This window comes from Corvus kubaryi, unplaced genomic scaffold (assembly GCF_017639235.1).
Source record: "Corvus kubaryi isolate FWS band 111438036 unplaced genomic scaffold, C.kubaryi_AGA036_p1.0 135, whole genome shotgun sequence".
Taxonomy (NCBI): domain Eukaryota; kingdom Metazoa; phylum Chordata; class Aves; order Passeriformes; family Corvidae; genus Corvus; species Corvus kubaryi.
This window is the reverse complement of record NW_024580669.1, coordinates 2,328,150-2,341,706: the sequence shown is the minus strand read 5'-3', so window position 1 is coordinate 2,341,706 and position 13,557 is coordinate 2,328,150. Positions and strand designations below refer to the sequence as shown.

General features: G+C 43.5%; 1 protein-coding gene and 1 long non-coding RNA gene across 5 annotated transcripts in view; one reads left to right on the top strand and one right to left on the bottom strand.

The window, feature by feature from the left end:
* The window catches only part of RBM17 (RNA binding motif protein 17), a 12,553-nt gene extending 9,018 nt beyond the window's left edge, over positions 1–3,535 (bottom strand). Inside the window, exons 1-4 of one of the 4 annotated variants that reach the window (XM_042052557.1) lie at positions 3,466–3,495; positions 2,656–2,714; positions 2,117–2,257; positions 871–987 (exon numbers count right to left, since the gene is read on the bottom strand). In XM_042052557.1, coding sequence (XP_041908491.1) covers positions 871–987; positions 2,117–2,239 — 240 coding nt within the window. In that variant the 5' untranslated portion in view covers positions 2,240–2,257; positions 2,656–2,714; positions 3,466–3,495. Of the gene's footprint in view, positions 1–870; positions 988–2,116; positions 2,258–2,655; positions 2,960–3,465 lie in introns of those variants that run through there. The other 3 variants (XM_042052530.1, XM_042052538.1, XM_042052547.1) reach the window with 3 other exon arrangements.
* Positions 3,536–5,485: 1,950 nt separating this feature from the next.
* Positions 5,486–9,772, top strand: LOC121675758. Its single transcript, XR_006020212.1, has 2 exons — positions 5,486–5,741; positions 7,322–9,772. It is a non-coding gene; the product is annotated as an uncharacterized LOC121675758 (long non-coding RNA).
* Positions 9,773–13,557: the final 3,785 nt, after the last annotated feature.

The window sequence follows — 13,557 nt, the reverse complement described above, 5'->3', positions numbered from 1 at the left end:
AAAAAAAAAAAAAAAAAAAAAAAAAAAAAAAAAAAAAAGAAAAAGGAGTTTTTTCAGCTGAGAGCTGAAAACAACACTCAGTTGGAAAGCAAAAATGTAACACTTCTGATTCCTGACTTCTGTAATGTCAGGTAATATCCTAATCCCACTGGTACTACAAGAAAACTTGGCTTTACTCAAAACTAGCATTTCATCCAGTCTCTCATTATCTCAAATTTTCCCATGAAGAAAGAACCACCCCCTCCCCTTGTCAAATGCAAAGCAGCAGCAAATCAGCACGGACAAGAATTTTCAAACCCCATTAATGCATTATTATAAGCTTTATGGCATCTTGCTGCTGCAACCATCTGCCAGGGTCCTCCCACACAATCTCATCAGGCTTTTTATCAGCTGCTATTAATACAGTACCAACAGAGGCACACAGACTGTTCTTCTCTAATCTGAAAGAACCATTTCAGAACTTTTTCTTCGAAAAAGCTGCAGGGACAAACTTTCTCTTGATTCCTTACCATGAGAAATCCATTTAAAAGGTTAGGTGGCTTTCATTTATTTTTCAGTTGATTGTTATACAGGTCCAGTTCCAACACTGGTGCAATCACAGTTATAGTCATTACTTAGCTGCCCAAATTGCTATCTTGCTAGGTAGTTTGAAGCTGTCTGGGATTCTAAGAACACTGTTTTATAACTGCACATTAACTGTGGTAATTCCATGCTGTACCACATGGAAGTCTGTATAAAGTTGAAATGTTACTTAAAAACTCTAAGCAGAGGAAAACATTCTCAGAAAACAATCACTTTTTTGACCACTAGGAAACATTTAATTTCCGAAACATTTGTTAACAGCTGGACTTTTAGCCCCCCTGGTCTTACCTTTAGCCCAGCTGCTACATGAGGGGGTGTGTCCACTATCTGTCTCTCATCGGAGGAGCTGCCTCGTTTCAGGTCAATCACTGGAGCAAGGACCGTAGTTTGTTTTGTTCTCTGACTCTGCAAAAATCACCAAAACACACAATGTCTAAAAAAGATAATACAGTTTTCTAAAAATGAGCTTGCTTGATATACTCATTGCAGTGGTAGGTGAATGGTCCTTGGTTTTCACTGGGACCAGGAACACCCATTAGAAATCCATACAACCTCTTCAGGTGAGTTTGAACTGAGTTAGTTTTTAAGAAGTTCAGACTTATCCCAAAGATCTACTGTTCTTCCCATTTATCATCAGATAAAATATTTTAATCTATTCTGAACTTGAGTTTTCTAATCCTATCCTATTCTTCTGTTAGGCTATGGATACACTGCACATCAGTTACACGGACAAAGAATATAACTAATATAGCAATCAGTAAGTTTCATCCATGCAGTTTGTTCCAAGGATCAACTAAATCCAGCCCCCAATTTCAGCAGCACAAATCAGGAGTAATTCCAGGGGAAAAAATGCTGTGCCTACTTAAGTATTTGGCATCAGTGCTACTGCTTCTTTTTTAATTAATCTCTCTACAGAACCTACACGCCCCACAGAGCACTCCTGTCCTGCCGGAACCAAAATATCAACACTGCTCAAAGAAAAAGGGTGACATAAAAAGCAGCAGCAATAAAAAGATAAAATAGCTCTGTCACAGTCTAAAAAGAATTAGCTTGTACTCCTCCCTTTCATCTACTCTGAGAACACTTGCTGTAAAAATTTCTAATACATAATGATTTGCAGGTTAGCACCAAGAGCCTTTTAAATAACAACCATAAAATGATGCAAACGTGTAAATAATCAGTCACAGTGTGACCCCTACTTACATAAAAAAAAAAACCCTAAAGAGCTGAATTTCATTATCTTTAAAGCTAAACTTGAAGATCAGCTTTTGGCTCTGCTTGTTAAAAGCTCTGAAGTTTGCAGCACATACATCAGTGCTTCCTTCAATTTTAATTTTGCAACACTCCCTCTAAGACACATCAAGAAAAATGCATCTTCCCTTTCCCCCCCTCCACTTTGCCAGGTTCTTTGCTACAAACTCATAGACAAATCCCAGCAAATTACCCCAAACTGGTATTCTGAGGTCACAAACACAATGCACTGAACACAAAAGAAGTCTGAAAAACAGAAAGCAAAACCACAAAGGGACTGTACCTTTGCTTGTGTGAGAGCTGCTTTCTTCACCTGCAACTGAGACTGCAGCAGTTTGAAATTCTTGGACCAGCCTTCTGTTTTGGAATCACTGGTCTCAACCCCCAAGTCATCGTAAAGTGACATTTTCTCTTCAATTTAAAACTGAAAGACAAAAGGAAAAAAAACCTCCAGATGACACAACAAACCTATTTCCAGGTTATTTGCTAATAGCTTGCATGTATAGGTACACCATATTTTATTTTACTTTTCCTAAAGGCATAGAAAATTGACCTTTTTCTGGCTAGTGGCAAATACATATAACCAGAGCAAAGCTGTATAAAAGTAATAGTTTGAAAGGTAATGAAAACTGTTCAAGAATTAATTTCTTCCCGCAGTGGAATATGAACAATTAGGGCTCAACAGAATGGAGTTTACTGCAACAAAGAACTAGGAGATTTTGAAGATTATTAAACATCTGGCCTCGGGATGAAACACAGCAGGGGTTATAAAGGCACAGATTCACAGGATGAGGACAGAGCACTGTAGGAATTCCCACCTACCACAGAGCAGTTGGATTTAGGCAGCAGGAGTGATGCTGTCCAGAGGGAGACAGGATGCACTGGGGAATCACAGAATCAATCAAGTTGGAAAAGACCTCTGAGATAATCGAGTCCAACCTTTGGCTGAAGACAACCTTGTCACCCAGACCAGAGCACTCAGTGCCACATCCAATGGTTCCTTGGATACCTCCAGGGACGGGGACTTCACCACCTCCCTGGGCAGCCTGTTCTAATGCTTAACCACCCTTTCCATTACGAAATTCTACCTAATGGCCAGCCTGAACCTCCCCGGGCGCAGCTTTATGCCATTTCCTATTGTCCTGTCGCTTGTTACCTGTAAGCAGACCCGACCCCCCAGCCGGCTGCCCCCTCCTGCCAGGCAGTTGTGGAGAACGACAAGATCCCCCCTGAGCCTCCTTTTCTCCAGGCTGAGCCCCCCCAGCCACTCCTCCTCAGACTTGTGCTCCAGACCCTTCCCCGGCTCCGTTGCCCTTCCGCGGACAATGTCTGGATGTACGGATGAATGCAGGAAGGGCGCTGTCACCGCGAGGAAGGGACAAGGGAGCGAGGCACAGGGGCTGTCCCCACGATAAAAGAAAGGACGGGCTGCGACCTCCGTCGATCTGGGGACAGAAGGGGCGAAGCAGGCCCTGACGTCCCCCCCCCCCACCTTCCACACAGGCCCAAACACCACCGAGAAGCCGCTGAGCGTGGGACGCCCGCCCCGCCCGGCCCTCCCACACGCCGCGGGGCCCGGAGCCGCCTCCCCACACGTTCGGGGCCGGGCCCGGGCCCGCAGCCGCCGCTCACCCGTCCCGGCGCCGCCGCCGCCGCCATGAGCCGGCGCTGAGGACGCCGGGAAGGGCCGCGCCTGCGCACTGCGCCCCGCGCCGCCGCCGCGCCAGCGCCCCCCTGCGGCGGGAGGGGGGAGCGGCACCCCCGCCATTCCCACCCCTCACGGCCTCCCCAGTACGCGCCAGTACGGGACTGGGAGCGCGGCACAGCGACTCCCGGAGACTGGGAGATGCGGGAGGGGGCGGAGCAGGCGGTTGGAATGCTGCCCCCGCCTCAGCTGCCCTCCCAGTCGCGAAGAAGCTGCCTGCCCGAAGAATACGAAGCCCCGTTTCCTTCGGGCTCGCACAGCGCGCGTCGAGTGTAATCGGCGCTCTGAGCTTTTATGGAATCAGAGAATCACTGAGCCACGGAGAGCGTCCGAAGGAGGCCACGGGGATGGGGAAGGGTGTGGAGGGGAAGCCCTGAGGGGCACTTGGGTTGTGCAGCGGGAGGCGGCTGAGGGGGGACCTCAGGGGGGTCTTCAGCATGGCCCCGAGAGCAGGAGGGCAGGCACGCATCTCCGTGGTGACAGTGACAGACACCGAGGGCAGGGCTGTATTTATGCCCAACACTGTTTTCCCTGTACTATACTGTGTTCCTTTTTTCTATACCATGTTTCCAACTCCTTAAGAAATTTCCGGTAGCTTATTCAACGAGTAACCCGTGCCCATGGGCATTCAGCGTTCCCAGTTACATACCAAGGGCGCCTGTGATTTTGGGGAAAAAAATGGAGACAATATGATTCTGAGTTTGACAACACACATGTACTGAGGAAGTTCGAAAGAAAGAAAACTTTTTTTCTCATCAAGTGTATATTAAACATCCCTGTCTAATACTGTAACGTGTTTGCTGCCGTTTTACTGTGCCATCACTGCCACTGAGGTCACTGGTTAATTGTTATTGCAAAATACTGGGCTATTAGGAGGACTTACTGAATTATGTCGCTTGGGCTTGAAGTGGACTGGTTAGGTCTGCAGAAATAGATTTCTTTTCTAAAGCAAACCTTAAAATTCTGTATCTGTCTGAGCCTGGATTTTACCCAACCATACCAGTTTTCCAGCCCACTATCTTGCACTAATTATTTAATATTTTCTTTTCGACAGTGGCAAAAATGGATTTTCCTTTGTATTTATACTGGGCTGGTATATCTCCAGCTCATACCAAGCAAGTGAAATAGATGAGCTGAGTTTTCTAAGAATCATGACTTCTTGCACCACACAATGAAGCAAATAAACATGCAAGACTGTCTGCAAAGCCAAACACAACCTCCAGCCCTGAAGCAGATAGATCTGGCACCTCAGCCTCAAAATATTAGAAGTACTATCTCTGTATTAATCAGAAAGCCTTTATCTCCAGCACTGCTTCCGACTGTGCTACTGTGCAGTTTATTTCCCCATGGTTAGCTGAAAAAATAAATAAAATAAAGCTACTACTTCCCCTCCTACTTATGCTGCTTTCTATTAACCCAATCTTTCTAAACACGTTTACAGATATGTCTATTTTCATAGTAACAGTGAAAGTTTCTTAAATACAAGAAGAAATTATCTTCACTTTATTTATAGGGGATCTCCCAAGTATCTTCCTGCGGTTCCTTGCCTTAGCAATGCCTGCATTTTTTAAAGGAAGGATTGATATAATTAATGTATTTGTAACCTTATGGAAGCAAAAAAATCAGCAAGGCACTACTTTTCCGGTGTCAGAATCCCACTGAGAAAAGAACTGGTATCCTATGTTAAAGGAAGGAATCAAATAATTAATTGCATCAAAAGGTACTGAGAGAAATCCCCGTGAGTTGAAATGTCACAGAGCAATATCACAGCATGACAGTCACTGGGAGAAACTAAAAGGAGATTAGAGTCTGCAAAGGTGGAAAACACGATAGCAAGGGGAGATTTCAGTTCCTCCTCAGAACAAGTCATAGCAGGGAGGGTAAAGGCTAAATTGTCAGACCTGCAAATAAGTACCTCTTAAAGCCATGAATCACATAACTCACAAGGAGAGAAGCAGCTCTTGGTTAAGTCTGAAAAATGCATTAGGCATGGATCAAAACTGATCCATCACTGTTTGTAATAATAGCCACAATGTATTTGTACACACCCATTTAGGAGCGAAGGAGCCGAAAAAATCCTTCTCATTAAATTCAGGGAGGCTTCAGGCAGATACAGAAACCTCACCCGGCTGCCAAGGTCCCAGACAGACTGGAAATGGAGGGGAAATTTGTGAAGTCATCCCCAGCATTACACATCTTGAAGGTGGGTAATTGTGGCTGAAATCTCCTTTTCAGCTATATCTGCAAAGGTGGGGGAGCATTGGCCAGCTCCATGCCTCCAACAGACCCTCACAGTTGCTGAAGTCTGATCTTCCAGTTATCTTTATTTTTTTTTCCATTCAGATTTCAAACCTTTCCATGGTGGTGCTTTTCCTCTTGAATCCCACTCATGATTGCTGTGTCAGCAGTTCTACCTCTGTACCTGCCTTTCTTATCTCAAATGGCTCTGTCTGTACCTTGCAGCTCTTTTCTCCCAATTTCACAATTTTCTCATCATTTTGAAGTGAGTTCGATGCAGCTGGGTCTCCTGAACGGAGGAGGAGAGGAGAGGAGAGGAGAGGAGAGGAGAGGAGAGGAGAGGAGAGGGATTATGGATTCATTACAGGGAGGTCCAAAAAGCTGTGAATAAACTGATTTTTCCACTGTGAGAAGAGCAACCAGCCTTGATTAGTACCCCTCATTCTACCAACAAGCCACCTGGAAAAAGTGAACAGCCAAGGTGATGAAATCTGCTGCAAATCCCAATTTATTCAGAGTAATCAGCCAAAAGCTGGAAGCAAGAAGTTGCAGAAGGATGGCATAGCACTGGCTGGGTGATGAGATGGCAGATGGGACCCAGTGTTAATGAATGCAAAGCAATGCACACAAGAGAAAATAGCACTAACAAAACACACACAGCGGCAGCTCTAAATCAGCTGCTTCCATTAAGGAAAGAGATGCTGCATTCATTGTGGATAATTTCCCAGAAATGCCTACTTAGTGCTTTGAAGGAAGCAGGAAAGCAAACAGGCTGCTGGGAAGCATAAAAAATTAAAAAAATGAGAAAATATCCTCATAAATCCAACATGCACATGCACCTTTGAGTGGCCACCTGCATTCCTGGGCATCTTATCGCCTCCAAGAACCAGCAGTGCAATACAAAAACTTAAAGAAATCAGATATGTTGGGTGAAAAGAGACAGCTGAAAGGGACCCTGGAAGCATCAAGCACCCAAAATGGTCCAAAAAAGGTAAATAGGGAGTTCTCATTTTTCTCCCTGATGGTGATCTCTACGAATGTGTAAAATAAAGCAGTGCTGGGGGAAAAAAAGAGTAGCCTATAAATGTCTCCTTTATGTCTCATTTCTGTAAAGCATTGATAGCAGTTTTTGGTGGATGTGAATCGTTTGTATTACATTACAGATCTCCTCTGAGGGTGAGGGTTGCTAATATCCCAAAATGGCATTAGAGGGCAGTGCATGGCAACCTAACCTGAATTTTTAGGGTGGCAATCCTGAGTGTGGGAAGCCACCTCTCAAAACCTCTGAGGATCAGAAGAGAGGGGCTCCCACTCACACAGGTGGGAAATGGTGGGGGACCAGCACATGGCACAAAAGCAAAACACTAGGGCTGATCAAAGCAGTGTCAACCTGCTCAAAAAGTAGTTAAATCTCATTAAATGGTGGTTTACAGCCAAGGGTGGAGATCTCAAGCAGAGAACCAACCCTTCTACCTCTTTTGTGGTTGCCCTAGCAGCACCTTCAAACCTTTCTGGATTTGATTTTCTTTAACTTTTTTCCCCCAGAAAATAATTGCTTGCTGTTGTCTTCCCAACGATCTTCAGCTTTACCCACGTGGCAAAATGAAATATGAAGAGGAAAGTCCCAGTGGAAAACTTGTCCTGGCTTGGGAAGATTGGCTTAGGTTTGCTGGCTCAGAAAAAACACCAAATCCGAACTTCGAGGAGTAGCAACCTGAAGGAATTGAAAATGGTTAGAAAGGCATTTGAAATATTCTTTCTTCTGCTAAGGGAACAGCTGAAATTGTGACTGTGAAAGCATGAAGGAAACAGTGCCTTTTTGCCATATATAGAATAACCCAAACCCCCAGAAAATTGTGGGGGTTTTTCACCTACTTTTTACTTGCTTCACATTTTCACCTCATTTCATACTTTGGCTGAGTTGCAAAACTAAAATGAGTAAGAAATGTCTCAGAACAGAAACATTTCATCACAGATGAAGTTTCCGACACACATACTTCGATATTTTTTGATGACAACTAAAGAAAACTCCTTTGCTTTTGACACTGCCCAGGAAGTGTTTTTGTTTGGCCAGCCATGGGAAAAATAACATGCTTTAAATGAGGAAATGACCATTTTGTCTTACCACCACTGTCTGAAGCTTGCTTGAAAAAGTGAGAAAATGTCAAAAACATAACAGTGAAAATATTACACATGACTAGACTCAGTACAGATGGGATGTCTGCCATCACTGAGGGAAAAAAGGGTTGTGCTGTTCTGCTAGAGGAAGGATTTGGATAAGAAATTATTCAGAACTCCCCTGTGTTAGCCATACAGTGGGTCTCTGTGCCAAAAATGCAGGTTTCTTACATGCTGAAAATCCTACTGCCTGAGAAATTGGAGGGATTTCAAGAGGTTTGTCTTTCTAGAATCCTAGAAGGTTGTGAGTTGAAAGGGACCTACAAAGATCTGGGTTAAGAACCTTTGCTGGGAGTTGGACTCAATGATCCCTGTGTGCCCCTTCCAGCTTAAAATATTCTGTGATTTTATGAAAATGAGGGGGACGGGGGAGTTAAACGTCCATTGCATTGGTCACCAGTTTTAAAACTAATAACTGAGAAAGATACTGGAAGCCAAGGCAAACAGTGAGGAAGGGTTTGGAAGAGAAGGAAAAAATCAGCTTTACAAACATCTAAATGAAATCTCTGTCCAAATTTACAGGCACACTTTTTGGACTGAAATAAAATTCTGGATATGAGATTAGATTCTAAGAACTGTGGGTTGTTACTGAGCGGAGCAACATCACTCTGGAAATGCCTCTGCTCTGATGATTCACTGATAGGTGAGGTTACCCTTCCACTTGCTCAAGATTCATATCAAGTTCTCATGAACAACTGTTTTCAGTCCAAAACAGCTGAGTCCAAGAACATGAAGTTCAAAGAGAATTCTCTGACATCCTGTCATGGTGGCTGTCACGACATTCTGGGTATAAACAGAACTATTTGGTGTTAACAGCACATTGATGGGCACTGAGATGTTCATGGACAGTAACAGGTTGCCCAGAGAGGTTGCACAGTCTCCATCCTTGGAGGTTTGCAAGCTCCAACAGAGTAAAAATCCAGGTGGGATCTCATAACCAGCCTTTTCTTTCCAATCTGAACTGTTCGATGAGTCAGTGATTATTTCTGTGGCTTTGTTGCTTGCTGTACTTCTCCAGAGAGATGAAGGAGAAGATTTAGCATCCAGACTTGCTCTGGATTTACTCTCCCAGTGCTCTGACTACTGAGAAAATGTCAAATGGAGTTTGCTCCTCCATTAGGGATTGCCAGCTTTTAAACAGAAATTCAGCTTATTTTCCATGCAGAATTTTGTACTGGGACATGGTCTCATCTCTGTCTTTTTGTGTGGATTTCTCCCCATGTGGGTCATGCGCAGCATCCTGGGCCCTGAAGTATGTCCAGTGGCATTGATATTCCAGGTGAATTTTTGAAGCTAAGACAGATGTTCAGAATCTGTTGAATGTAGGAATTCTGGTTTAGGGCAGTCCTGGAGGACTTAAACATCAACCCTTCAAGATTGTCTCTGCTACAGAGGTGTGTGATGCAAACAGCGACAGGAGCACTGGAACACACTCATCCCTGACCAATCTGGTCTAAGTGATATGACTCTGGTTTAGGATTCAGAGCTTCCTCAAGCCCCAAGCAGCATTTTCCAGCTGTTTAGAAGTTACACATTCCATCTCACCAATGGACCATGTATATTGGATATATGGACTCAAGGATGTTGTCTTATACAATTATAATTAATCTCATCCAGGTTTAGCTTTCTAAAACTGAGATGCCCAATAGGTTTGCAAGCATGGACTGAGGCCAGGTGGTCAATCATTTCTAGAACAGAATCCATGGAACAGCAGTTTCCTTACTTACTGGGACATTTTCCATATTCCACTTTATATCCTAGGACTTATTTTTGGTCATAGTTTTAATTTTATGAAAATAAATAATTGTTTGCCATGAAGTTTTGGTAACTCTACAATTCACAAGATGTTGCTCGAGTAAGAAACAAAGAGTTGTGTGTTTATTCTGAGTGTACATCTCTTACAAGACAGAAAAACTTTTATATGTTACAAAACAACAATATGTTAAAACAAGATTAGGAACAAAAGCTGATTATTCTGCATTTGTCTAGGTAGGATTTCTTGCCTCTTCCTTCAGAAATATTATATGATTATTGAAAAGGACCTGATACTGAACTACCCCGACAGGTAATGTAGCCCAGCCTGTCAACTCTTACATTTCTTAAAAAAAAAAAAGCGGTGTAGCCAGAGATAGAGTCCCCTAAAGTCCTTGATGATCTGATCCTACTATGGATCAGATCATTGCATCATGGAAGGCAAATGATGAAAGTTGAACACTGAGCTGTCATCTTTTTCAGCCTGACAATGTTCACCATGTGCCTTGTTTTTCCTTCTACACTCATTCCAATACCTTAACCATAAATGAGCAATGGCCAGGTGTGAGCGCTATCCATCCTTCTGTTCCTGAAAAACAAGGAAGACATTAAAAAAACCCACCCCAAACCTACTCTTCAGGTAAACAGCATTATCTCCACCATCAGACCAGACCACATGTGCGTAAAAGGATGTGTTATCAAAAATATCTATAATGGTGACCTTAAAAAAGTACAAGAAGTGCTAATGAATTTCTTGTTATTTTAGAAAGGGACTTTCTTCTCCGTTGGTGCAGAGAGCTTCCTGAAGCAAAAACAAACGAAGCTTTTCTCTCTTTCTTTTTAGATGTAAGGTAGAAACATTTTGACTGAGCTTCTGCTCTGTTGTTTTCTAGTTATTCAGAATTAGGAGGAGATGTTTTTAGTGATCCTTCAGCCTGGAGAAGAGAAGGGTCTGGGAAGAACTTCAGGTACCTTCCAGTACCTAAGCAGTCTCCAAGAGACCTGGAAAGGGACTTTGTGTGAGGGCATGGAGTGACAGCACAAAGGGGGATGGCTTTAAACTGACAGAGGGCAGGTTTAGATCAGATATCAGGAAAAAATTCTTTACTGTGAGCGTAGTGAGCCCTGGCACAGATTGCCCAGAGAAGCTGTGGCTGCCCCACCCCTGGAAGTGTCCAAGGCCAGGTTGGACAGGACTTGGAGCAACCTGGTCTAGTTGAAGGTGTCCCTGCCCATGGCAGGGGGGGTTGTTGGAACAAGGTGATGTTTAAGGTCCCTCCAAACCCAAATGATTCTGTGATTCTAAGACAAAGTCCTGTCTTAACTCAAAGACTGAACATGGCATCAAGCAGAACATAGAGACATCTCTGCAGTTAACATGAAGGTTTTTATCAAGAATGTATTGTACTCAAGAGTTTACAGGTGTTGGGCAAGGGGAAAGGCAAGGAGGTGACTTCCCAATCCACATTTGGAGTTAGTGGAGGAGCCAAAATTATGATGAGGTGCTCTTAGCTGTCTCCTCTGGGCTCCTCCTTATGATGCTTGCTGCCTTTGGCAGCAGGTCCTTCTCATGAAGCTCTCCCTCTCTCAGCTCCTCTGGTTTCCCATTTATCAGAAATCCCCATTTGTTGGTTATGATTTCTCATTTCAGAGCTCCACACTGGAGCTGGATGTTTCCGGGATGGAGCATTCCAAGGGCAGAGCCAGGCTGTGCCACCATGGGGAGCTCACAGCAATGCCTGTGACAATCAGTGAGTGCCAGCAGCTCTGCTCAGACAATGTCACTTTTTGGGGAGCATGAGAAGCTGAGGTTTGGCTGTGCATGGACGTTTGGGATGCCACAGCAACCAGGATTCAAATCCAGTTGCATTAAAATGGGTGCAGTTACTGCCTTTGTGCAAATATTTAATTTTTGAATTTTCTTGATCGCACTAAAGAGAGATGATACAGATGTAATCATCTTGATGAGTACTGAACAGCCAAGCAGGTAGATACTAACATTTTATTATGATTTATTTTTTCATATTGTCTTTTATCTATTCTTTTATAGCATCTGAGCTGCACATATCTGGCACAGCATCTGGAGTACTTTCCACTTCTAGCTTTAAATGACCTGACAAAAACACTCCAAATTGAGGAGGCTCAGTGTCTGGCTTTTATTAGTCACATCACATATTTCAGGTTTTCCACTTGCTCACCATGAAAACGGCTAATGAGATGTTTTTTGAGTGCTACTCTTTGTATCATGCAGGTGACAGATATAATGAAGATGGTCATGAGGGCATCTGAGTGAGGGGCAGTCTGGCTGATAGGAAGTAAATCAGCACTGGAAATTGTCCTCTCTTTGTTCCTTCAACACAAGTGACATCAGCGTCTGTGTGACATGAGGACATGTGAAACTCTTTGCCCAAAATATTCTTACTGTCAGAGACTTATTTAATAATTCCCTATATTAAAAGTAAGTTGCAAGTCAGACTCTCAAGATGAGGGAATGTTGATGTCTGGTAATTAGAAATAAAGAAATTTAGGCATTGGAACTATCCACCTTAGGACAGAGCCTGAAATTATAAGATTGTTTAATGCTTTCTTCAGAGGACCATATAGCGCTGTCCTTGGTGATCACCATGCAGTGATCAAAATAGACAGGGCTTCAGAAGGGCAGAACTGTGATAGTCAGAGGTATCAGTAGAGAAGAGGGTGAGTGTACATCCAGAAGAGATATAAAAGATCCCACATGTTGTTTTTTTGTCTGATTTCCTGCCTGCAGTGTCACTGTACCCTTTCAAAGCACAAGACCATCCCACACATGATGGAATTCTGCTGGATAAAGGTGACCGCCAGCAAAATTTGCACATTTTTGTGCAGTTGGTAAATACAATCAGATTCAAAGCCAATTGCACTCACTGTCTGAGCTCAGCATTTCAGGACCCCTTTTCAGCACTGAATCTTCTTATGTTACAAAGAGCTTTGTCCTGATCTCTGGAAGAAAGTTTGAGGCCATTTGCCCCACATGAATGATTCCTCTGCAACCTCCAAAGCCAACCACCAGGCAGTTCCCTCAGTTGGATGAATGGAGATCATGAAATAAAGACTGGCTGTGAAGTGTGGACAGTTGAATTCCTTAGGGTCAGAGGAGAACTTCCTCAGGGTACGAGTACTTGTGTTGAACAGCCTGATAAATAGCTGCTGTTTTCTTGGAAGAACAGCTACAGGGCATGAAATATGAACTGCTTTATGGAAATAACTCCTGCATTTCATTAACATGCTTTACAGTCAGCTTGATCCTGTCTAGGTCACCTTCCTCTTTCCTTCTCCTCCCAAGCACTAGAGAGGCACTGACCATCAGAAGTCCTGAAGTGTGAGCATCAGGGCTGGTGTGAGCATCGTGGACCTTTCCCTACTACAGATTTGCCAGCTGCAATCCATTGCTTTCACCTCTAATTGCATTACCCTTCAAGAGTGAATATTGCCGCTGTCCTAGGCCCTATCACCCTGTCCCGCAGCCATAGGGAGGAGGAGAGAAGATCCAGCAGGCAGGAATTGTGCAGCAAGATTGATTTATTTAATTATTTTACAAACTCTTTTATAGACTTTTTTCTTCATAGGCTAATTGGACAAAGAATCAGCCACCCCTTGGGGGTGATTGGCTAAAATCCTAAAACATCCATTGTCAAAATATTTTCCTACTGTACTATAAATGAAACTTTTCAAGGCTGCAGGTGTTTGGTTGTTTATATAACTCTGCTACCTCTTCTGTGAGAGAGAAAAGTCTCTCATGGGCTTAGAAAATAGCAAGAAATCCTTGGTAGCAGCATTTTTGTATCTACAAGTGAAGTTGTCCAGAATTCAGC